Consider the following 27316-nt stretch of genomic DNA (forward strand, 5'->3'; position numbering starts at 1 on the left):
GACACTGAACATCACCACAAACATACCATCCCAACTGTAAAGCCCGGTGGTGGCAGCATCATGCTATGGGGATGCTACTCGGCAGCTGGCCGGTGCCAGGCTTGTAAAGGTAGAGGGTAAAATAATCTGGAAAATGTAGGAAAATCTTGGAGTAAAATCTTATTCAGTCTGAAAGAGAGCTACCGCTTGGGAGAAGATTTATTTACAATTAAGACAATGACACGAAAGTTACACAGAAACAGTTTTAGGACAACAAAGTGAATGTTCAGGAGTGGCCAATTTAAAGCCAAAACCTCAGTCCATTAGAGAATTTGTGGCTGGTCTGAAAAGGGCTATTCACACTTGATCTCTGTGCAACCTAACAGAGCTTGAGCAGTTCTGCAAAAAATAGTGGAGTAAAATTGACAGTGTCCAGATGTGCAAGCCTGGTTGAGACCTGTCCACTCAGACTCAGTGCTGTGATTGCAGCCAATGGTGCATCAACTAAATACTGACTTGAATAGGGTGAGTATTTATACAGTCATGTATTTTTCATTACATGTTTTAGCGCATTTACATTTCTTTGTAGTTATTTTTTTTCACTATGCCATTAAAGATGTTTTTCTAAAAAGCCAAATTAAATTGACCATGATAGTTTTAGAAGATCAACAAAATGGTAAAACATCAAAGGGGTGAATACTTTCTGAATTGCCATAATGGAATCATGAGTTAACACACACACAGGTAATGAGAAAAGGAGAAGAAAGGTGAGCGATGTGGCTGTGTGAGAGACACAGGCTGAGTGTGAGTGTGCGAAATATAAAAAGCAGACAGAGACATACTGTATGTGTACTGAGGATGAGCCATTTATATTGTGTTACAATTATCCACGGTTCAAAGGGTCACACAGCCAACACTGTGACTTTCTAATCGCACTTGCAGATAAAAAGGGCTCGGCGTTAATTTAAGCATATATAGAATCAAAATAATGTGACACCTGCTGTGGTGCTTTGGCAGCCTAGCAGCTGCTGCATAATTCATCTAACTGCAATCACTGTGTCAGGCTGTGCAATAATGTAAAGGCAAAAATGGCTGCAGTTATTTTTGTATTCTTAGTACTTGTAACGTAAACAAAAATGCAGTGCCATGAAAAGCAGTGCCATTTAGTAAAAACTATGGCTTTGTATTTTATAATGCTACTTAATATTTGTATGTTTTAAGTTTAGAACCATCACTCCTAAACTATCATTATTCCCTTGATAACCAAATAAGTCAGTCATGATACCATTCTTGTATTATATGGTTATCACAAACAGCATACGTCCACAGTGTAATAAAACACTTTTTCCCCAAATGGTGCAGCACCAGTTTAGATGGATTTTATGTCAGAAAAAAGTTACTAAATTAAACACAGATTTCTTCCAGGTATTAAACGTGTCTCTCACAATCAGCAGTGTGGCGCACATTATAATTGCATTTAGCTGACTAGTCTATAGTCTGTAGTTACATTCTGTAAGCCAACTTCACACTGCAAAGGTAAAACTACAAAGTTGGTTAATGTGGCTAATGTTAGCAGTGCTAGCACCGCCAGCCCTCGATCTTCTTTGCAGGTTAAAGTCCACATTCCTTTGAGTATAACAGAGCTTTCTCCATAGTCGTCCCTCCCTCTGGAACTAACTCCCTAAACATATCTAAGACTGTACAGACTCATCCACATTCAAATCAACAGACTTTTAATGTTTGATCCTGATGCTGTCTTGTCACTTTGTTTGCTTGTTTGCTTCATTGCTTGGCTGTGATGTTGTCAATATCTTTCTCTTTTTATTTGTAATGTATTTTCATTATTATAGTACAGTGACTTTGAGTTTTTGGAAACCGCTTTATAAATAAAATGTATTATCATTACTATTAATATAACCTGACACAGCATTCAGACAACTTTATCCACATTTTCTTGATCAAATATTGCAAAACGGCTTCAGATAGTGTTTACATCAGATTGAAAAGCATTGTGGTAGCCAAGGTTATAATAGTTTTGGATTTTTCCGTAGTTTTTGTGTTAGTTTCTTTTTTGGATACTTGTCAGAACTGAGTGAACATCATACATTTCTAAAAACACATTGAAACAGGCTACTCTTCATTTGTCAATTTGTTTATTTAAAGATGATGTTTGAATACAACTCCAGGCATAAAACTACCACTGTGTGAAGTCTTAACCAATCAAGTCAGGCCATTTTGCACTCCCCAGACCTGGGTGTAGGTGCCAGTCAGTATGGTTGTGTCAAAGACTAAAAACTAAGGATATTTTGTCTCTATTTTTGTTTTTATTTTAGTTAGTTTTGCATGCACACTATATAGTTTTACTTAGTTTTCCTTTTTTTTTTTGGTAAAGCTTAGTTTGTATTTAGTTTTAGTTAACTAAAATGATTTCTGAATTTTACATTCAGTTATTTACTTAGTTTTAGTCAATTATAATAACCTTAGCAGCAGCGAGGCAGTGGTCATTAAGAACAAACACAGTTGCTACTAGTGGCAGGCGGCTGCTTTACAGCTGGGATAGAGTTTGAGTGGGATCATTGGTCTTAAACATCTAAAAATGTTAGTAATTAGTTTAACTTTAATATTTAGAATTTCAATGTAATTTTACAAGTTAGAAATCAGAAATTCATGAAAAACAATCTCGTTTAGACTTGAGAAAAAGGATTGTTGATGCTCACAAAGCAGAAGAAGGATATACAAAGTTATCACTGTGTTTCCAAGTATCAAGAACTGGAGTGAGAAGTATAATCAAGAAATTCAATGAGATCCACACAGTCCAGAACAAGCCTGGCAGAAGTAGGAAGAGAAAGATTTCAGACTCTGGAAAAACACTAGTGAGAGATGTGTCTAAAGACCCCAGAACAATTGCTAAGACACTGATGAATGACTTAGCCAAGTCAAGAATTGTAGTCTCAAAGAAGACAATCATTAGAGTCCTGCACAAGAATGGACCAAGAAAAACTTGACTTCTGCAGAAGAGACACCTTTAAACCAGACTGCAGGTATGCTGAGGGCAGCCTGGAGAAACATCATGCATACTGGAATCATGTCCTGTGGTCAGATGAGACCAAACTAGAGCTCTTTGGCCATGGAGACATTGCTCACGTTTAGAGAAAGAAGGGAGAGGCGTGAAACCCAAAGAGCACTGTTCCTACAGTGAAACACAGCAGTGGGAGGGTTATGCTGTGGGGATGCTTCACTGGAATTGGGCATCTTGTACAGGTGGAAGGAATCATGATGAAAGAGGATATGTGAAGATTTTGAAAGAAAACTTCAAGCAGTCAACAGCAAAAACTGGGTATGGGTTGTTGCTTTTTCTTTCAACACACTAACGACTCAAAACATACGTGGCTCTTGGTGAAGAACTACCTCCAGAAGACCAAAGTGAACAGTATTACCTGGCCTGCACAAAGAGAGATTGGCAGAGAGATTGACTTAAGAAAGATCTGGGATTCCTCTGGAGACATCCTTGAAACTTGTTGAAAACTACAACACACAACTGCAGGCTGTTATCCAGCAAAAAAGCGACACAACTGCCTATTAGCATCAGGGGGGATAACAATTTAGACCCTGGTAGTTTTTGTGAAATAAGATGTTGTTTGTTTCTTTGTTTGTGTTGAGGCAAAAAAATTGAGATTTTAAATTAAGTGTTGGTAATCAACAGTTTGGCTTGATGTTCTGTTTTGTAGTCAGTTATAAAATATTTTTGGTTCACGGCTTATGTGTTTTTTTCATGACAGCATTATTAAGATTATTTTTCTTGAGTTTTTTTTTTCATACTCAAGCACATGTTGTTTACATCCATGTGAAGATTGTAAGCGACTGTTGATGCTGACAAATACACAGAAAGATTTATTTGTTGAAGCAGCACAATTAAGAAAAACCTGTAAGTGAATGAGACAAAACAGCCCCTTAAGTATTAATTTTATATGGTACATTCACTGAAACACAAAAGGCATTTAATTGCAGCTTTCTCTTTTGTTGTCTATGAACACCTTGTGCTGCAGCCCTTACACAGTGAAGCCCTGACTGCTGAAAGGCTTAAGATTCAACAACAGATAAGAAAAGATACAAATCTTATCTGTGTACCACAGTCAAGAATGCCACAAAAAATCTAAAACATGGTCTGAAACATGGACATGTCTGAAACATGGAAATGGTCTAAAGAATATTAGCACTGGTTGATATCAGGGCTAAATCCTGAGCCTGATAATCTACTGAAACTACAGTGCATGGAAACAGCAACAGCACAACTGTTTTAAAATGCAAGCAATTTTTAAAGACCTCTGAATAGTTATAAAAAGGATGTGCACATATAAATTTGAGCCTTGCACTACTTTTCTCTCTTTGTTTAAACTGTATGCTGTGTAAACACAACTACAAATAATGCCACAAATTTATGAGACATTTTTAAATGTGATCTTCTGGAAAACACAATTTAATGAAATTAAAAACTATATATATATATATATATGTACATACAGTGCTTAACAACTTCATTAGACCACCTGTCATATTTGCTTTAAAGACCATCCAGCATCATGAAGTGCTTTAATGCGGACTCTTTCATTTTCAGTGAGCTCTCCACGTTTTACCGTTTTGAACAGGAATGAGGAATTTCAAACTGAATTCACCCAAATTTGAGCCGGCTCAGTGGGCTTGTCTGAGAAGTCAGAAATTAATCAAGCATAACATTCAACCACTAAAACTCATCTTTCAAGAATGCAAGTAAATAACTATAATTTGACACAATCAAGAAATATTAATGTGCTTTACTATTTTTTCATTTTTTTATAAATCAGTAAATTTGAAAATTCATGGATAACAATAATAATTATATTTTAGCATTAAAAATATCATTTGGGTTAAAGAGCTTCTACATATTAACCATTGCAGAAACATAAAAATGTTTTAGGTAATTACAATGCTGTTAATTTAGGGCAGCTGTGGCATAAACCTTACTTTGGTTAGGGTTAGGGGGGTCTAATAAATTTGTTAAGCACTGTATACATATATATGTATATATAAATATATATATAATGGAAAATATACAACAATATGTATATGTAATATGTAATTAGTAATTAGCTATTTTGCAAAGGTTACTTTGTTTAGTTTAAATAGTCAATATCTACTTCTTGGTGCACAAATTCAAAATTTTACTTCAATTAAGAAATAAAGTGCCATCATTCACATACATGTGTTACGATACCTATGGTTGTACTCTCATTGTAGAGTTATAAATCATCAAGGCTAAATATTTTTGGGACATATTTTAGGGCATTTCTGCCAGCTGAGATGGGAGAGACTCTGTATACAACACTTCATCACCAGTCAAAGCTTTGCAGGAGAGAGTTGACTGTTGAAGAAATTTCTCCAAAAGGCATGTTGGAGACTCCGTGGTCAAGCGGGAGAATGCTCTCTGGTCTGATGCTTTTGGCCATCAGACAAGACGCTATGTTTGGCAGACACCAAACACTACACATAACCACAAACACACTACCCCCACTATGAAGCATGGTGGCAGCAGCATCATGCTGTGGTGATGGTTCTCAGCAGCCTGCGCTGGAATCTTATGCAGTCTGAACGACAACTAAGGCTTGGGAAAAGATTTATTTTCAAAGACCTGAAGCCTACAGCAAAAGCTGAGTAGAAATGGTTTAAAGACAACAAGGTGAATGTTTTGGAGTGGCTGAGTCAAAGCCCAGATCTCAGTCCAATAGAGAATTCTGGCTGGACTTGAAAAGAGCAGTTCACACCTAATCCCCGTGCTACCTGACAGTTTGAGCAGTTGTGCAAAGAAGAACGAAGTAAAATACAGCCTCCAGATGTGCAAGCCTAATTGAGACCACACAGACTCTGTGACTGCAGGCAAAGGTGCATCTACTAAATACTGACTTGAAAGAGGTGAATATTTATGCAGTTACTTATTTTAAATGGAATATTTTTGTTTAATTGACATTACCTTGTAGAAATTGTTTTCACTTTGACCTTAAAGAATTTGTTGTGGGTTTTTTTCCACAAAAATGCCAAATTATATTGGCCATGATTGATTTACAAAGCCAATAAAAGCAGATCGAAGGAGGTGAATACTTTTCATAGGCACTGTGTAACGACACATAAAAACAGACCTTCTCTGAGCTTTCGATGTCACAGCTGATTCCATGCAGCACCAGATCTAATCCAGGTCTGTAGCGGACCTTAAAGTTCTCAAACCGTACTCTTCCATCCTTTGGCCATTTCTCTGGAGGCCGAGTGTGACTTATCCACTGAGCCTGTAGAAACAAAGGAACACATTATAGCAAGTTATGTACAAGAGAAGAAATGTGTTCACTTGTGTGAAAAAACAGCTAAGGGAAAAAAGAAACAAATGACATGGCTGTTATTTCAAAGTTAACAGTCATGTCAACTGCAGTTTTTCAACGAAAACCGCATTCATTAGAAATAGAAATCTTCTGTTACTAAAGGGCATCTTTGTTCAAGGCAGAGGCCTACATACATACAAAGATAATAGTTTGCTGCTGGTTGTTAGAGAAGTTCAAGTACAGGTGCACTTCGGATACTTGAAATGTGCTGTGCTCAGTTATGAAGTTGCTCAGCATGGGTGAAGTGAAGAGAACTCAAACGTTAAATGCAAAAGAAAATTGAAAAGTTTGCAGAGAACTCCAAACCCTCAATTAGTTTTTAGGACTTTAAGGATCATAGTTGAGCACATGCATCCAAAACAGGAGAAAAGAAGAAGAGACAAGGAGGGATAGGATTGCATAATGATCAAAAGGGCCTAAATTACGATTTTTTTATACAGTTTTTATAAATACTGCTGCAAACATTTTTTTTAGATTGTCATAGTTTTGAATGTGTTCACATACTAGTCATAAAACTGTATAACACATGGATCTAGTTTCTATGATGTCACCCACTGGTCTCTGAAGAGATGCTATAAAGCCCACCAGAGGTGGCTGTCATATTGGAAATGCACACTCAAGCAGAGGCCCAACTATGTTTTTTGTCTGTTATGATGGTCAATGTGTCATATTAGACAATCAAAGAGATATAACTCGGTGCTATGGCTTAACAAGCAGACATGACAGACTACATCTAAAATGAACATCATAAACACAGGGATGTTGTTCAAAAGCTTGATAAACTTTCCTTAGCTCGACTGTCGGGTTGGGCTATTATTGTGCTGACAACATAAAGTCTGATCTTGGGTTTAACTTTCAATGAATCTACCAGTAGGCAAAGAGGTGGAGCTGAAGTGGGATTTAAGTTGTTTTAAGTAGCAAGCAGTTAGAACTGGGCCCCTAAAGGGTTCCTTGGCTTTTGGAGCCAGCCTCAAGTGGACACTAAAGGACGAGAGGGTTTTTGCACTGCTCACTGGCTTCAAAGATCAACACCATAGGTTGCCTCTATGATTTTAACAAAACTTAGCACATAAGCAAGGAAATGTATGTTTGGTTATTTCTTTCTTGCAAAAATGCTTCTTGGTGATAAATCGTATCCTGCTCGAAAACCTGTTTGTTTCCCTTTAAAACGGTGCCACATATGTAAGGAACATGCATTTGTGGGATGAGCAGCAGAGCTGAGTATGTGGATTGCACCCAGGAAACATTTGCCAGACCTTCTCTGCCAGTGCCAAACAGCTTATTTTGCTATTACTATAGTCTTGTTTTGAGCTTCTGGTACCCCCAGGTCGGCCCTATGAGCATGGGCCCTGTGAGCATGGGCCCTGCTACAGTGGTCAGTAGGTGTCTGCTCCAAGAATTGGCATGCAACGTTTGACTGATCTGGACAGGGCTTGTGCGAAAGGGAAACTTAAAGCTGGTGTTCTGCAAAACAAAGTTGTGGCATTATTTGGAGTGAGCCCTAGTGCCATCTAAAAACTCAAGGCCAAGAAGACAACACCCTAAGAAGATTATTTCTCACCCTGTCAGCACTAAGGAATTGTAGGCTGTCTTCTACAGATTTGCAGTCAAGGTTTGCAGGATGATATGGCTGACGGCTCTGCCCAGACAATCTGGAACCAACTACACACAGCCAGTCTACAGTCTCATAAGGCTGCCATGACTGTCCTTCATCGACAGGCCTGTTTGCACTGGGGTTGGCAACATGTGCACTGGGACCTAAACGTTATGTACAGTGATGAGTCCAGATTATGCCTGCGGCAGTCTAATTGTAGGGTCAAAGAAGACATGGAGAATGCTATGCTGATTGCTGAGCCAATAGAGGTTTGTTGGTCTGTTGGTGGAGGCAGTGGGATGGTGTGGGGCAGCACCTCCCTGATTTGAAAAACAAGGCTTTTCACCATTGAAGGCAATCTCAATTCAGACAGATATTGCGATGAGATTGTGCAACCAGTGCCAATCCCATATCTCCACAGTCTGGGACCAAACTCTATCCTGCAAGATGACAACACTCACCCCCACAGAGTGGAGTATATCAGAGACTACCTCCAGAATTTGGAAGCGGAGAGGATGGAATACCCTGCCAGCAGTCCTGACCTCAATGCCACTGAACACATGTGGGATCAGCTTGGCAAACAGTTCATGCCAGAGCAACAAACACAGCCACACTGGCTGACTTGTGACAAATGCTGATGAAGAATGGGATGCATCCCACAGCAGTGTGTGACCAGGCTGGTGACCAGCAGAGGAAGAGGTGCCAGGCTCTTGTGGCTGTGTATGTTTCTTCTACATGTTATTGAGGCTCCTGTTTGTTAAATTAGTTAGTTGTTGATTGCCAATGTGTTTGTTTCTTCAGACTTCAATCCACCAAACAAGAGTCGATGGCAGTATAAGCTGTTTGGCACTCGCAGAAAAGATTTCACACATATTTCATGGGTGCAACCCACACACTCAGCTCTGCTTCTCATCCCACAAATGCATGTTCCTTAAAAATGTAGCACCATTTAAAAGGGAAATAAACAGGCTTTCCTATGGTCTAAGATTTATTTCCGAGAAGCATTATCAAAAGAAAGAAATAATCTACCAAACACAAATTTCCTTTTATTTTTTGTGCAAGGCTTATCTAATGACCCCTCCACAAGAGGGAATATGATACAGTTTGCATAATTCTCATCACTCCAAAAAGTGCAAACTGATTCAAGCTAACAGAGTGGTTTCTTTTTGTGAGTATAAACAAGCCATCAACTTCACCAACCTCGTTCTCAATCTCAGCATATTCGCTCACTCTCTCCACAGCAACAATATTTGTCTCAAGCTCTGAGGTCATCCTCACCAGCCAGTTGAGTGTCTGAGTCACCTGCAAAAGCACAAAGAGGAAGGGATCAAACATTGTTGAGGTTATTGCCACCACCAAAATAATCATATCACAAGCACTTTGATAAAAAGGCTCTGCAGTGTGTGTTGAGTGTGTGTGAGCTACTGACGTTGAGGGCGTAGGATATAGAAAGGCCAACCAAGCCGCTGTCCAGGGAATTTCTGGAAATGACGGCAAACAGAGCAGAGAAAAATACTACAAGGTTTCCAAGGAACTCCAGGCGGATAGCCAACCATCTGCAGATAAAACACACACACAAGACAGATGGTTTCATAATTTGTTATGACCTGAAAATCTCATTATAAAAGGTTGATGTGCTTGGCTTTATTAGTTCTTCATGTGAGTGGGAGCTCTTCAGAGTCCAATATCTTACCTGTTGGACACGATCCACGGGTAGACGCTCTTAAGGTTTTCATCAATCGTGACTTCATTGTGTTTCAGAAAACGTTCTTGATGGCCATAGGCTCTGATCACAGATAGACCTGAGACAGTCTCACTGAAATGGGAGTATATAGGAGAGCGAGACACAGAGTCCAGCCGACGAAGCTGCCTCGAAGTCGCTACATAGAAGCGCTAATGCAGAGAGAAAGTACCAAAAATGAAGAGAAAAAAGTGAAGGGATATATATTTAGATGATCTAGTTTTCTACAGTTTGTGCTCCTTTTTGTTTGTTTTATCTCTAAATCTTTTCTATGTCAATCTCTTCTCCTCATTCATTATGCTTTAATAATCAACTTACTTGTACAAAGAAGTAAACCAGGGCCAGAGGGATGATGATGATGGTGAAGAAAGGAGTGGCTAGACAGATGACAAACAGTGTCCCCAGGACACCCAGCAGACACAGGATCCAGGAGCGGAAGGACTGGGGAATAGCTTCATCCACAGTAAATATGTCCTACAACAGCAGTTAAAGGATTCAGTGAAATCATCTTTCCAGAACTGAATCAAAAATCCACCTCTGTAGAATGTATGTCTTATTAACACCTGTGAAAAAGCAAGTTTTCTGCATGATAAAGGGGGGTTCTGAGAGAGAGGGGGTCACATGAAGAAGAAATACAATAAATGGTTTAAAATGTCCTGGCATAAAGAATGACCTGATGACTTAATGTAGACTTACCATCAGAGGATTTTGAAAATAAAGAGGTCGCAAAGATCACAGAGAGGGAAAAGGACCATGGAAAACCATGGAAACCATGGAAAGGCAAACCTCAATGTGAAGATCTGTCTCCACATGAAGAAAATCTGTTTCAGCACCTACCAAAGATCTCTGAGTGCAACTGCACTATTGTGAAACACATACTTCTTAGACAACATGCATTTGTTGGCAAACACAAAGCCAATAAAGTTGTTATTAGAAGCCAAAGGACCATGGGGGCTAACAATGTACTGTCTACCACCAGACTTTGATCAAATATGACTCCTCTGCTATCCAACGCCTGTTGCTTGCCAAGCATGTGGAGCAGTATGGTATGTGAAAACCAGGCAGACTGCTTTCTCCCTTCTAAATGTTACTGAATAATAAAATCAACTTTAAAACCACTGTTTTAAGGTGAAAAGTGTACATATTGTTGTGTTACACCACCTCATATCAGTGTGTAATGGTTAGTATGCAGTGTTGCCCTTTTTGCTTTAATTCGGCATCGTCTGTATCTTGAAATAGGTACAAAAAATCTCCATATTTTTCAATTTACACAAAGATTTAAAGTTCATAAAAAAATGAGTAAGAGGTCATACCTTTGCAAAACGATTGACCACTCTCCCTATGGGTGTCGTGTCAAAAAACAGCATGGGAACTCTCAGTATGTTGTTCAGCAAACGTGAATGCAGGATGCGAGATGCATTTACAGAGGCGTTGGCTAGAAGCAGGGTACCAAGAAACACAAAGAGGCCTGAAAAATAAAAAGGAGGTCCTCAGTTATGTAGTTACACTTTCAAACAGTGAAGTCTATTTTTTTTTTTTTTTACATTATTTCAGTTTTTTTGTTTTTTTTATTGAGAGGAGAAGATAGTGGATAGAGAAGGAACCAAGGATGAGGGAATGGGGGAGTATTAGTGGTAAAAATCAAACCAAATGGGACAATGACGATATTAAGGGACATAACATGTAATCAGGAAACATGGCTGAAAATTCAAATAAGAGCCCATCCCAAGTAAGGCCCAGCCCCTTTTCCTAGTCTGGCTTTGCTGCACATTTTGACAAATAAAGACTCAATCAGAGGCCCTTATGCTTTTTGTGCTGTAATAGTTTGCATATAATAAATAAGGAAGATTAAAGCTAAACTGCATCATCTATCCAAAAAGACAGAATATTAATAGTATGCCTAAGTTTTAAACCAGCTATTGTATAGTGCTGTTTTCTGCAGATTTGCCGCATTTATACGTTTAGATCATCAAACTACTGTTCTAATATTCGACAAAGATAACCCAAGTAAATACAAAATGCAGTTCTTAAATAATGATTTCATTTATTAAGAGAAAAATCAATACAATCCTACCTGGCCCTATGTGAATAAGTAATTGCCCCCTAAACTTAATGACTAGTTGCACCACCCTTTTGGGGCTTTTCCACTGCGGCTCATGGCCGCGGCGAGCCATACCAAGCGGTGCTGATGTGCATTTACATCACCAATTTGGCCCCACCGTGCAGCGCTCAAATGGTCATGCTAAGCAGGCAAGCCCCACCTTCAAGGGCGCCATGCTGACGTCGAAGCGCTTCACGGGGGAAATTTACCCCCTCTGCTCCTGATAACCCCTCCATGATAAATTTTCACCCCACGGGTAGACAGGGGAGATACCTTTTATCCCTGCCTCTGCACCAGCTGTCCATAACTCTGCTACAGTAGTGTCAGTATTCCCTGTATGACTGAAATATTTATGACACAAGACCAAAACTTAAGATTTTTGTGCTCATACTATGCTCTGATAGTTGTGCATGGCTTCTCACACTGACGAGTGAGATCAGGAAGGACCAGGCGCAGATGCAGGAATACACCTTTTTCTGTATCTACTATTAACAAAAGTTTGACCCTTTTCCCTTCTTATAGACAAATGAATTCTAGACTTTGAAACATAAAATACTGGATATTGAAAACAGTTCGCCCATGATGGAGTCTGTCTTTAATTTATTCTGGCGTTAGTAAAGCATGCTGTTCTCACTGCCCAATCCAAAAATATGATTGTGTTCATTTTTTGCTCCTTAGAGACCCACAAATCAATAATATTTAGACTGTTAATCCTCTCCTTTTGGTAATAAGTGCAAATTATTGTTTGTTTACTGATCACGGATAAAGGGGGAGAGAAGTCATTCAGATCAGACAGAGTAGAAAGATTGAGAGGACTCAAAAAACACTGCATCATCAGCTCTAGACGCGCCCTCAAATGGGTAGCTCGGTTGTGGTGGAAAAGCAAATCCCCTGCTGTGCTGGGCTGCCGTGCAGAGTCAAGTCGAGCCACACCATGTAATGGACAAGCCCCACTGGTGGCAATAACTGCAACCTCCTCAGGATCCCCCGCAAGGAGTTGGAAAGTGTTGCTGGGGAGAGGAATGTCTGGGTTGACTTGCTTAGCCTGTTACCACTACAACCTGGCCCCAGATAAGTGGAAGAAGATGGATGGAATGATATACAGCCTATTTCCCTTTATTAGACAGGTTCTATAAAAGTGATTTCTGCTCAGTTGTTCTGGTTTTGAACAGAAATCAAGGTCTCTATACTTTGGCTGCACTCTGTATGTCCAATGAACTACCTGGAGGCTCCAGTTTTCCTTTAAGACTGCCCTACAGCATGAAGTGCTTTCTTGAGAGTCACAGCGTGATATCAGAAAAAAAGTGACACATAAGGCTTTTATTGCCTTTAGTAGCCTGTGCTTTTATTTTCAGACCTGACATGGTGGTTGATAAAACCAAACAACCAGGAAGAAAGCTTGTTGGAAGCTCATTCTTAGTCCAGTCTTTCATAACACTTGTGTATTTATGTAAGCCCTGGTAGTATGCTGTCAGAGTAAACACTTGTAAGTTTAACCATTTATTGTTTATCTGCTGCAATGATCTTATACTGTATCCTTTCCATTGATAGGTCTGATTTCTTGTGTAGTTTAACTTCCTTAACATTTTTTTTTTTTTTTAAATACTGAAAAAAAATCTCCAACTCAGCTTTGAAACAGTATCCTATATGTGTCCATATTTGTTTGTTTACTACAGAAACCTGCATTGTGAAATATTACTGTGACATTCTGTTTTTATTGTGACTCAGCCTAATCATTTTCCCAAAGAAAGAAAGATCGGGTTAAATTTCAGAGAAATTCAAACAAGGCTCGGCTCAAACATCAGCCAGTCCTGTTCGATGATTCACCACTCTATTCACTCAAGTCTCTAGGGATAAAATCGCTGATTTAAGAAGAGAAGAGAAGATTAGATTCTATTCAACTGCTCCTCCAATAGAGGAGGAAATGGATTAATTCTGTTGTATTTCATGGCTCTAAAAAAGTGTAATCATGAACATTAAACTGTTTGTCCTATTGTGGAAGTTGCAATTCCACCTTTAAAAAAAGGAAAACTGTTGCGCCAATTACAGTGAAACAGGGGCACTTGGAATGTGTCATCATTTCTCTTTCCCCTATGATGATGACTCAATCTTATTTCAACACAGACCTTGAGCCTTTGGGGAAATCAACACAAGGACGGGAGCTTGACAAAAAGACTGAACACTGATAAATGCTCTCAACAGTTTGAGAGTTCATCTTACATGACAACGGCACATCCTCAGTTCGTCTCTCCTATGCTGATTTTCCTCTAGTTTTAGGTCTGCTGTGAATTTTTATCTTGTTTGGCGGGCCTGTGGCTCTTTCACTGCATGTCAATCCTGAATCCAGCTCTACCCACTAACCTATCTTTCTAAGAAAGGCAAAATAAAGCAGCGTATGTGTACACTATGTTTATTCAGCTGTTGCCATGATGTCTATAAAGTGTTGTAAATAGCTACATAAGAGAGGGTCGTTTGCTACATGCTAGTTGAGATGTGCATGCATGTACATGCATTTGTGGGATGAGCAGCAGAGCAGAGTGTGTGGGATTCGCCCATGAAAATGCCAAACAGCTTATTCTGCTGATGCAATTGACTCTTGTTTTAAGCTTCTGGTACTCCAAGATGCCAACAATCAGATGCCTGATTGGTACCTGATTGTTAGCTCCTGCGAGCATGGGCCCTGCTACAGTGGTCAGTGGGTGTCTGCTCCAAGAATTGGCGTGCAACGTTTGACTGATCTGGACAGGGCTTTTACGAAAGGGAAACTTCAAGCTGGTGTTCAGCAAGTGGGTGTCCCAAGAAGACAACACCCCAAGAAGACCATTACTCATCCTGTTAGCATTAAGGAACCGTAGGCTGTCTTCTACAGATTTGCAGTCAAGGTCTGCAGGGTGATATGGCTGATGACTCTCTGCCAAGAAATCTGGAACAGGCTGTACGCAGCCGATCTCTGGTCTCATAGGGCTGCCAGGAGGCCTGCCATGACTGCCCTTCACAGGCCTGTTTGTGCTGGTGTTGGAAACATGTGCAGGAACATTTATATCTCGATGAGTCAAGATTCTGTCTAAGGCAGGTTAGGGTCAAAGTGTGGAGAAGACACGGAGAACACTATGCTGATTGCTGAGCCAATAGAGAAACATCTGTTGGTGGAGGCAGTGGAAAAACGAGGCTTGTCATCATTGAAATCAGTTTCAATGCAGAATGATATGGAGATGGGACTGAACTCTATCCTGCAAGATGACAACACTCACTCCAACAGAACGGGGTTTATCAGAGACTACCTCCAGAATTTGGGAGTGGAGAGGATGGAATAGCCTGCCAGCAGTCCTGACCTCAACCCCATTAAACACTTGTAGAATCAGCCTGGGTGTACTGTTCATGCAAGAGTGACCAACACAACCACACTGGCTGACTTGCAACAAATACTGGTTGAAGAATGGGATGCCATCCAACAGCAGTGTGTGATCAGGCTGGTGACCAGCATGAGGAGGAGGAGCCAGGCTGTTGTGGCTGTGTATGGTTCTTCCACATGCTACTGAGGCTTCTGTTTGTTCAATGCATAAATTGTTAAATTGCCAATTTGCCTTGTTTCTTCAAATTTCGATCATCCAATCTACATCAAACAACACCAGAGAAAAGTCAGTGTATAAGCTGTTTGGCATTGGCAGAAGATTTGAAGATTTGGCAAATTTGTCATGCCCAACCCACATACTCAGCTCTGCTGCTCATCCCACAAATGCATGTTCCTTACTTATGTGGCACCATTTAAAAGGGAACACTCCAATGGTATAAGATTAGTTAACAAGAAGCATTATAAGAAATAATCTACCGAACACAAATATCCAAACTTTCTGTGCAAGGTTTAGAAACAGTGGAAAAAATGTTGGGCTGTGTCACACTACACTGGGCTGCTTTGCACATACGCTGTCAGGATATTGCCATAGGAACTAATGTAATCAAGTTCATTCTGTTGCTGATGCTTTCTTGCTTCCTGTGTAGTTAGGACACAGAGTTTTTTGCTAAAGATTTGTTTTTGGGCTTTTCGTGCCTTTTTTCTTTAGAGGAGGACAGTGGCTAGAGTTGGAAACAGGAGAGAGAGTGGGGAAAGATGCGGTAAAGGGCCATGGGCCAGATATGAACCCGGGCTGCCCGCGCACATGGGTAGCGCCTTAGACTGCTAGGTTACTTATGTGCCCAGGACACAGTTTTAGCAGCAACCACTGCATTTGTACAGAGAGAGTAGTGCTGTATGTTGTATGCACTTCTTGCAAGAGAACCACTGTCAGCAGCCAGTTATATAGTGCTGAAAGCAGTCAACCAGGGACTCAATGGAAATTGGTATATGACATCTCCCTGTTGTACATTTTAGATTGACTTTCAAACTATTTAAAGGTGAAAAAGTTACATATTGTTGCTTAAAAAATTAGATTAATTGCAAAAAGAAGCAGCTATAAGAAAGTAAAAGATTAAATATCTAGATAAAAGGAATGGTTCAACATATTTGAAACCTAGGTTTTCAAATTGCCAATGAGATTCATATAAAACCAGTTAGGCAGGTGGAGTTAGAGAGCAGAAAGTTAACATAAGCATTAGCTTAGCTCAAAGTAAAAAACAAACACACCTGTGCAGACTTTTGAAGAGCACTAATAACAATGGTTCAGTCTGTACAGAAAAGAAATACGTGCGGTTTCACAGGGAGTTTTGGGAAGTTGGAAAGAAAGAACGACAGAAAGAAAGAAATGCTTAAATGTCACCAACAGAGAGATATTGGCATCAGTTTTGGTGCTACCTGCCATAAAGCAGAAATATCAAAACCTGCGTTTAAACAGTTCATTTACCCTGAGCGATTCCGAGTGCTCCAAACACTCCCACTCTGGTGTCCCTCTTCCAGTCAGGGTATGTCTTGTTCTCGTACACCACTGCATCATTGGTCCAATCGCTCAGCCACAGGTTCTGACCGATGAAAGCAATGTTCTGGATGAAGTAAACCACAAAGACCATGATCGCGTATCCCCAGCCCATGGCACGCATGTACTGCAGGTACACTGAAAACTTCACCTAGATGCGAAAGAGAAAAAAGGCTTAGGAAAATGTTTTAAAGCAGCCATTAAAAATAATTATTTAGGCAGATCAAACTCCTGTATTACCTGTCCGGTCTCCATAGTTTCCTTCTCAATAAGCTTCTCGCCTTTCTTTGATTCTGCAGGAACTTCTGTTTTTTTTAAAGAACTGTTTTTTCTTAGTCTGACACTAGAAGGAACAAACAGTTTGAATTAGAAACAGGAAATACAAAATGCAGTTAAAACATTCTGTGCATAAAAAAATGAATATTAGGAATGTGTGACTTGCTCATGACTCAATCACATACGATGTTTATCGATATCACTGCCAGTAAAGTGTTCTCAAACCTGCTGCCACGTTGGCTACGGCGGATACTGTTTTCTCTCTTCAGTGTTGCAGAAACTGTGTCCTCCAGTGGCGAATCGGGTTGAGCATCATCTCTTTCAGGGATGAGCTCTACATCTGCAGTGTCCTTTGAACCATCTAAAAAACATGGAATCACATTTGTTTCTGGGGTCTTTTACAAATGTAGCCAAATATCACATTAAGGCAACTTTTAAATCATATTGAAAACAAAGATTTATAAATATACACCTCTTTGCACCACACAGTATATTTTTGCCACCAAAGGTATTGTTTATCATGTATGTGATGCATGTATGAAAGTCACAGTGACCAACAAAAGAGCAGATTTTGGATTACTTTTCACCCACTGTACAGAGAAAGAAGTAATTATTACCTGACTCAGAGTGGTTCTGGTTGCTTTGTTCTTTAGCATACGTGTCAAGAAACTCAGAGAAAGCTCCTTTGCTGGCACGAAGGCTGTTATAGGATCCAACCTCAGAAACCTTTCCATCAACCAGAACCACTATTTCATCCACATACGGAAGGAAGCTCACTCCATGAGTCACCAGGATACGAGTCTGCACAGACAAAGACAAGGTTGGCTTTAGCGGTGAAATGATAACTCACATCCAACAGTAAAAGATGAAAGTACAAAAGTGATGTGATCTGATAAGAGGACAATGATTATACAAGTCCTGCCTGTAACTTGTTAGCAATACATCCTGTAGTGTGAATGCACTCACAGCACACCCATCTATCACTGCACACACACACTGAGGTGTTTCAGGAAGATTTTATTTAAACAAAATCATAGCTGTCTAATTGTCCTGGTTAACATTGTAGCCTGGTTAGTTGTTTCTCTAAAAGTTGATTTTAACTTGTTAAAACTCGAACTTTAAATCCTTCTGAGAGAGAGAGAGCAAGAGAGATAGAGAAGGAGATCATACGGATGAGCAAGAGCGAAAAACATGCCATTATTAAAGAAAACAAAAACTTCATTTGATCATCTGTCAGTGTAGTGTGTGAACAACACTGCAGACTGTAGTCTCTGTAAACTTACTGATGCCTGATTCTACATGCTCAGCATTGTCAATGCATCTGCTTGTCACCCAAGTAAAGCAAACATCCTTTCTGCTCTTAAAACTACAACTATAAACTAACCACAGACCACTTCAGCAGAAACTTACCACCCAAAGATTGTTGTTGGTCAAAGAAGGAGCTGCTGTTAACAGACTTAACCTCATGAGACCTGAGCTTTTCTTTGGAGTGCATTTTTAGTTTTCCCCACTGATTTCGGATAAGTAGGACCGGGTGTTTAAAAGCTCAGACTTATCTATAAAGAGGCATTTGTTTTTACCAAACTGATGTCCACAAAATATGTCCGCCTATGCACTGCAGGGACTTGTGAAGCCAAAGCGTGAACACAATTTCCACTATAAGATCTGGATTTTGCACATTTTCCTTTCCAAAATCCACACAAATTCCCAAGAATTTCAAAGAAATAACCTAAATAGGCTGTTAAAATTCTTAACCATATTTTCAAGGTATATCATAAAAAGTACCCCAAAATATCTTTAATTATTAATTATTCCCTAAACGTTTCTGTGAAACTTTTTCATCAAGACTTAACCTTCATCAAAGACTTTCCCAAAAAATCATTCAAATTCCTGAAAATACCCCTTAAAAATTCTTAATATAATCTGAAAAAATTACAAATACATTCCCTCAATTTCCATTTAAATGATGGAAAATTCCCAAACATGTACAAATACATTGTCCAAATTTCCATGAAAATGTAAAAAAATTTTAATCCAATTTTACCTCCAAACTTCCAATGAAACTCCCCAAAATATACAAACAAATCACCAAAATTTCCATGAAAATACTTTAAAATTTTGAAGCAAATTCCTGAAAATATCCAAACATATTCACTAAAATTTCTTATGAAAATCGAGGAAAATTTCAAAGCAATCCTGTCTAATTTCAAGCAAGGTTTTTAAATGTCAATGGGTATTCTGGACAATTATTTTAAAAATTACTTTAGAAAAAATTATCACTCTGTTGGAATAAAGCTGAAGTGTAATGTCCTCATATACACATGCATGGTCTTAGGTGGTTAAGAAGAATAATTGGCAAGGTTTCTCCATCTTATAAAAGAAATCATTATCATAACATAATTAAGCTATCTTAACTCTGTTTACTCTTTTTGCAAATCAAAAAATCAATTAATTTGCCTGCATTAGAAGGACATTTAAGAGAGCTTCAACTCTTTTGAGAAGTGGAGAGGAAGGGAGGGTGCTGTTACTCACCCATATGACAAATTAGCACAGTACGAGATGTACCTCTTTAATTAAATATGTAATGTACCTACTTTTAATTGTAAGCAATATCATGAACTGCTACTATTCATTGACATGCTGCTGAGAGTATTATTAAAAGGAAGTGGCTGTTCCTTTGAAGTGAGTCGTGCAGTACTGATTGCTGCATTAATGTTGGTGTAGCACAGACCTTGTCTTTGAGTATCCCATTATGTCCAATCAGTTTATCAAAGAGATGTTTTCCCACATGAGAGTCGACAGCAGACAATGGGTCATCTAGAAGATAAATATCAGCCTGGCTGTAAGCCGCACGAGCCAGGCTCACACGTTGCTTCTGACCCCCTGAGAGGTTGATGCCCTGAGGAGAAGAAAGGAGAAAAATAGAACTAGAATATATTAGGATTAAAGGAACATGCTTGCCATCTGTTAAATGCAATGGGTATAGGGAGACATCTTTGTTTTGTCTTTATGATAAATTACCATAAATGTAATGCTCTCTTGGAGGTGACAGGTCAGTTGTTGAATTGTCCAAAAAATTTCATCTGTGTAACTTTAGACTTTTTGGATTGTACAACTATTATTTTACATTTTATGATGCAGTTCTTTAAGGCAGTGGTTCTCAACCTTGGGGTGGGAACCCCCTTGGGGGTCACGAGACACTGAGAGGGGGGTCTCCAGATGCCCTAAAAAAGCTAAGAATATTTTTCAAATTACACTGTTGCCACTTTACACCAATTTTACCAAATTTTAACCCCTTTTCATATTTTTTCCCACCAATTTTAACACATTTTTGCCACTTAACACCCATTTTTGTCCATTTCAAACCCTTTCCACCAAATATTTTCTGCCTGTTGTTGCCACTTCTAAACCAATTCTTGCCACTTAAGCCTAATTTTGCCTCCGTTGACCCATTATTTCCACTATTAACCCTTTTTCACCATTTTTTACACCCAGTGTTTCCCATTTTAACCGCATTTCACTATCTGATGTGCCCATTTTTGCTAGTTTAACCAATTTCTGCCAATATCTGCCTATTTATTCTGTCTTAGTTAACATTTTTGTGCCAGGATATATCAATTTTTCCATCTCATTTCACAAAATTCCATCCATTTTTGCCCATTTAAAGCCATTTTAGCCACCAAAAAGTTGTGAGTGTGACTGTGCTGTTGTAAAACACATAGTAAGATACAGCACCACATGGCTTAGTCATCATATCACACAGTGAGATTAACAGAGTTTAAGTCATTATGACTCCAAGTATTTAAAGCCTGTTGCACAGACCGTCTGCAGGAGGAGTATATGTATGCTGATTCAACTATTGTCATAGTGTCTAGTCAGGCTACATTGGGGAGGGTGATTCATTACATACTTGATGAAAAAAGGTTTGTAAGGTTCCAAACTTATAAAGTGACTTTTGGATTCGCAGGGAAAGAGACAACTGTTAAGCGTAAAATGGATTAACTTTTTGTTTATGCAAAACTGAGACATAACTTGAGTTTGACAACTTAAGGTTTTTGTTGCATACTGTTATAAACAATGTCCACTGCAGAGTTTTAGCCTCTTTTGGTCTGGCTTCTTGCTTAGCCCCTCTCTGGTTTTCTCTTCTTGCCGTCACCCATCACTCACCTTAGCCAACTCTTAGCCTCAGCCATGCAATCAAACAGTACTGAAATGGGCTAACTAAACATAGTGCAAAAGTAAGGAAATTTGTGTTTGGTAGATTATTTCTTTGTTGTAACAATACTTCTTGGCAATAAATTTTATACAGTTTGAAAGCCCGATTATTTCCCTTTTCAATAGTGCCACATTTGTAGGGAACATGCATTTATGGGATGAGCAGCAGAGCTGAGTATGTGGGTTGAACCCATGAAAAATTTGCCAGATCTTTCCTGACAATGCCGAACAGCTTATTCTGCCGTTGACTCTTGTTTGGTGTTGTTTGGTGGACTGGATGATTAAAGTCTGTAGAAAACTGACATATTGGCAATTCAACAATTTATCCATTGAACAAACAGAAGCCTCGGTCGTGTGTGGAAGAACCATACACAGCCACAACAGCCTGGCACGTCCTCCTAATGGTCATTAGCGTGGTCACAAACTGTGTGACACATTGAGTATAATTTTTCTGACATTATTATCTATTTACCTAAGATTTTGACCTATACTTATAATAGAACATTTTTACGCTGTGGTTATGCTCCTTTTACTTAAACTGGATGTCCTTATATATTGGTTAATACATACATGAACTGTAAAAGGTATACAGTCATCATAATTTTTTTTAAAAACTAACCTTTATTGCTTAATTATCTATACCAATTTAAATTCAACTCTTCTACTGAAAGACTTTAATTTTTGCTGTAAATGAATTTCAGTTTCAATTATCAGTCACCAGTTTCATGAACAACTAATAATCCATATCGGTCCCAAAAAACAATATCAGTCGACCCCAACTTTAAACCACATTTATCATGCTTTCAAGTTTAGATGCTTGTTCAAGAAGCTTTCATTGTTGACAAGTTCTTTTTATGCTCATCCTCATTGTCGCCAGACTAGTGTATTTTTTTTATTGCACCAAGTTGCAACTACAAATATCTTGTTTTGTACTATTGCTCAAAGCACTGACATTTTCTGCAATATGATTGTATTTTTTGTTCACACTCAACCTCCAGGATGAGGCTATAACAGATGAGACATTAACAGAAACAAACTTTTATGTCTGTCTCATATGAACCTTTCCAATAAACTTACTTTCTCTCCTATCTCAGTGAGGATACCTCCAGGGAGCAGCTTCAAGTCGGGGGCCAGAGCACAGGCCTGAATCACTTCCTCAAATCTTCTATCCTCATGGGGAGAACCAAACAGGATGTTATCTTTCAGAGTGGCATTTTGGATCCAGGCTTGCTGTGGCACAAAGGCGAGTGAACCCTGGACAGAAAGATATGAGAAGTCAGGTATATACAAACAATTTCTTAATCAAACCACTGTTCCAGTTAAAAAGACATCAGTACAACGTTACATGGCAAAGATAAAGAGCGGTTCAACTGCCTTAAACAGTTTAGAAAACACAAGGACCAATCAAATGACTGTTCAGCAGCAATCACTAATGTCTCTATAGTGAACTTAGAGATCCTGTGAGGATCTACACATTTTTCAAAGCTGCCACTGCCAAGTGGTCTGTCAAATGAAGCACTTTAACTGCATGCTGCCTTCGTTTGCATTTTCCATGACTTGCATTCTGAGTGAACAAAAGGTTAAATTATGTAAAGATAGAAAGATGTACATTTTTTTAAGATTAATTTTTGGGCTTTTCATGTCTTTATTCCATAGTGGAGGACAGTGGATAGAGTCGGAAACGGGAGAAAGAGTGGGGAGTGACTTGTAGTAAAGGGCCACAGCCTGGATTCGAACCTAAGCTGCCCGCGTGCATGGGTAGTGCCTTAGACCACTAGGCTATCTGTGCACCCCCAGAGAGATGTAATTTAAGCTCTTTCTACATATGCACTCCTGAAAATGTCTCACAATTTCAAGGAGTACCCTGACATATACCTGAGTTGTTCACACATGCACCTAGCAGTGGGAAGTAGACCAGAGAATGGGGCTGTTAGTCTGAAGAAACAGGACAAATTGCTAAAAGAACAATGCCGAAGTGGTAAACAAAAAAATCAAGTCAGCTGTACAGCACCATTATTACATTTTTCCTTTGTATCAATGCTATGTGAAGTTTAACATAGTCCCAATATCAACAAAGGAGCAAATGAGCAAATAACAGAGTTAGAGTAAAGGGCCACAGTCACAGAGTTATTCTGATGTCCATTCAACCATCACAGAGTCTCTGATGACCACTCAACAGTCACAGAGTTACTCTTATTTCGGTTTAACAGTCAGAGTTACTCTGATGTCCATTCAACAGTCACAGAGTTACTCTGATGTCCATTCAACCGTCACAGAGTTACTCTGATGTCCATTCAACAGTCACAGAGTTACTCTGATGTCCATTCAACAGTCACAGAGTTACTCTGATGTCCATTCAACAGTCACAGAGTTACTCTGATGTCCATTCAACCATCACAGAGTTACTCTGATGTCCATTCAACAGTCACAGAGTTACTCTGATGTCCATTCAACCATCACAGAGTTACTCTGATGTCCATTCAACAGTCACAGAGTTACTCTGATGTCCATTCAACAGTCACAGAGTTGCTCTGATGTCCATTCAACAGTCACAGAGTTACTCTGATGTCCATTCAACAATCACAGAGTTACTTTGATGACCACTCAATGGTAATGGAGTTACACTAAAAATGTTTAATTTTTTGGACTGCAACCACTTCTTTTCCCCTGAGTATTAGTTATAATTAGTTTTTATATATATTTTTTTCTTTGAAATCTTTGTCTCCGCATCACAACTACTCTTGGCTTTTTTTCTATTGTAGTTGTACAGTTTGGTTCATATATTTAACCGCTGTTATTGTCAATATTTGAGATCCATATTGAAAATAGTCTGTTTATAGCATTCATTTTGTACATAGAAATGCACATACTGTGTAATTTTTAAAAATGTCTCTTTTCTTTATAAATATTTTTTATATTTGCAATTGTGATTATTTGTTAGACTTCTGCATTTTGCCTTGTGTAATGCTGCTGCTCTTAGTGCCTTGAATTGTCCCCTGGGGACAAATAAATTATTTGAATTGAACTGAATAAAACATACATGCATGGAGATTGTTCTGGTCAGGCAATTTACATGCTATGGCCATGTACTGGTTGCATGAAATAAAATGACATTAACATACCAGATTGCCCCCAGTGGATTGTTCTAAATATAGGTTGCTGCATTCACACATAATCTTACATCAATTTCATGCCGAAAACATGCCAGGAGACTAGCAGGAAAATGTCTTGGCTGTTTGTGTTCACGCATGCAGCTCAGCCAGAAAATTCAGGAAATTTCCAGCATCCTGTTGCAAAAGTCCACACTAAACCCTACGCTGAAACTAGTTAAGTTCTAACTTAAGTCGTGTCATTGTTCAGTTGCACCACAGAGACATAGGTTGATCTTAACTAGTAGAGATTTATGTCCAAACTAACCAATTTTTTAACCCCATGTTTGCTACAGATAGTAACAGCTAAAAATAATGTTTACTAACTGCCGTTAATCATCAAACAGCATCCAGCGTGGATGAAAAATATGACGAGGCATTTTGCCTATGTGAGTATTGTGAAGCCTACAGCCTAAACCTAGAGCCAGTATAAATAACAGCACTGATATCGAGTGGTGAATAGCACGAGATAATATAGCAGTGGACGCAGAAATGATCTCCGCTCAAGGAAAACAACAGTGTTACTGGTCATGGAGAACGCAGTGCTGACTCCAAATTTCCGGTAAAATCCCTAACTCCTCGTCACCCTCCGGGTTATCACGTCTTTTAGAGCTATCACTATGACAACCATATTCTATGGAGGACTTTACACCTAGTAGGAGTTAGGTGTAAGATTTACACTGTCACAGCTGGTGCAACACCTTAAATGTTAGGAGAGCGTAAACTCCGTCCTAAGTAAGAACTTACATTCAAACCAGGCTACATTTGAACTTAGGCATAGCTGGTGCAACCCATAGCAGGAGTTTCATGCATATTTAAATGGGTTTATGTTGCAATAAAAAACCCTACTTGAACATGTGGAAGACAAGATCAGGATGGATTTAGTGCTGCTTCATCCCTTGGGGGCACAACCCAAAAGATCCCCAAACTAGCTTTAAATTACACACTATTTAGAATACAAAAATCCCTCTGTCTCAAAAAAATTTCTCTGATTTGGTTGAATAGATATGTATGAATGGACTTGCAGTTCTATTGTAATTGCAAGCCTTGAGCACGGACATCACGTTTCCAGTCCAACAAACTGCTAACCATACAAACAGAGAGAAAGTGACTCTACCCTCTGAGTCACAGCAGCAAAGAGACAATTTTCTCCTTGTCATCTCTCCTGAGATACAGAAAGAAGCCAAGGAAACACAAACTCATAGCTGTTTGATACATTGTGTTTCTACATTTGGACTATCCATTAGGACACATGGAAGCACTCTGCTGCTGTACTTCTTTAAAAGGGTGCCTCAATGACTTTTAGCCATTGTACACACATTTTTCTTGTCACTGTTGTGCTTAAAGAGTGTCATTGTGTTATGAGCTGTATGCTTGAGGGCCATAATAGAAATGATCTACAAGGCTATATTTAAAACCTCATGACTGTAACTGCAGATGCTCTGAGTTGTGTGGATTTTTATGCAAAAGATAAATTCAATAAGGCAGCCCAAACAAATGGAAATGAAAAACATCCTAATAAAATCGGCCTCTCAATAATAAACAATGAATAATGAATGTGCTCTGCAGTGAGTATTAATTATGGCTCATACTCTACACACATCTGGTTTGAATGAGACATTTTAATTAGCACCTCTACGATTTTTTTGCCCAACAGATGTCCTCGGCATAACCCAATTATATTGTTGGATAAGAGAAACAAGGTGTCACCTGAATGTTGACAAAGCCTTCTTTGCAGTACATCTCTCCCAGGAGGGCTGATATGAGAGAGGACTTTCCTGAGCCCACAGCTCCCACAACTGCTACCAAGCTACCTGGCTTGATATCCAAGGACACACTGGCAAACACAGACAAAACAAAAAATGTTCAATAGTAACAATACAGAGAGTACAAAGACAGGCATGCAGGCATAAAGAGAGAAGGGTAGTTTGTCATCTGAGTCAAAGCCTGTATATTCAGACTGATGGATCAACAGCTGCATGGGACTGAAGCCTAAAGACTTAGAGCTCCTCCTGACTGGCTGTAGTATAGCTCATAAGCTCTACCTCCTCCATGTGTAGAAAAAGAGCAAGTGGCAAACAGTGAAGTTAAAATTTTTGTTGAGTAAAGTTTATACAGATGTGGATTCTGTTGGAATAATTAGATATTGTTATGGTGCTTTATGTCCAAGTTCTCATTTATCAGAGTAGTTTTGTGTTAATCGGTTATTTGTTGGAATACCTGACATTGAAAATTTACCAGTTTCTGACATGCTAATATTTACAAATGTATTTTAGCAGATACAAAAATTTAAACTGATATATAATTGTAATTCAGACCTAAAACTGCAGTCCTTTAAGCTCACTTCAAAGTTAAAGACCCTGTAAAGTGAAAATGAATCTGTATTTAGGTTTGTGATATGACAGGACACTGTGTAATGAACCCCTAAATCAAATTTCAGTCAACTAAAACGTCTCTATTTTTATGAAATTAAGCTTCAAAATCATGAAAAATGAGAGCAATCTGCTCTCCTTGTGAGCAGAGCTCAGCTGCCTGGCTCTGTGCCAGAGAAGAGACAAATTCAGTTTTCTGGCTCTAATCTCTGTTATGATGCTTTAAATGAGCCATGGGCCACTGTGGCTGACAGATTTGGCAAATCTACTTCACAATGAACAAAAAAAAAAACAGCATTTAACTGACTGCTTTCTTTCAATAGAGGCAGGGACATCAATTAACAGCAGAAAATACTGAGATAAACTGTTCTGTGAGTTTATATTGTAGTGTTAGAGGGGTGGGGTCATTTGCTACTGTGGGTTCAAGACATCATGAGCCCACATATTGGCCCCGCCCACATGAAACCAAGCCAGGAAAGAGGTGAAAAACTTTCTAACAGTCTAAATCCAGAATTCAGTCACATGTAGATCTCAGTGTTTTCACATGTTTACAGCAACCATATTCCAACATATCTAGT

At 39.0% G+C, this 27316-nt stretch overlaps 1 protein-coding gene across 1 annotated transcript in view; it reads right to left on the reverse strand.

Moving 5' to 3' along the window:
• Positions 1–27316, reverse strand: part of abcc2 (ATP-binding cassette, sub-family C (CFTR/MRP), member 2) — a 47147-nt gene that overhangs the window by 5382 nt on the left and 14449 nt on the right. The window contains exons 16-28 of the mRNA XM_041789092.1: positions 26077–26203; positions 22295–22471; positions 19734–19901; positions 17620–17803; positions 17228–17363; positions 16967–17069; positions 16658–16877; positions 11032–11186; positions 10037–10192; positions 9671–9870; positions 9407–9533; positions 9178–9279; positions 6150–6293 (exon numbers count right to left, since the gene is read on the reverse strand). Of these exons, the coding sequence (XP_041645026.1) occupies positions 6150–6293; positions 9178–9279; positions 9407–9533; positions 9671–9870; positions 10037–10192; positions 11032–11186; positions 16658–16877; positions 16967–17069; positions 17228–17363; positions 17620–17803; positions 19734–19901; positions 22295–22471; positions 26077–26203 (1999 nt within the window). The remainder of the gene's footprint in view (positions 1–6149; positions 6294–9177; positions 9280–9406; positions 9534–9670; positions 9871–10036; positions 10193–11031; positions 11187–16657; positions 16878–16966; positions 17070–17227; positions 17364–17619; positions 17804–19733; positions 19902–22294; positions 22472–26076; positions 26204–27316) is intronic.

Source organism: Cheilinus undulatus, linkage group 6 (genome assembly GCF_018320785.1).
Source record: "Cheilinus undulatus linkage group 6, ASM1832078v1, whole genome shotgun sequence".
NCBI lineage: Eukaryota > Metazoa > Chordata > Actinopteri > Labriformes > Labridae > Cheilinus > Cheilinus undulatus.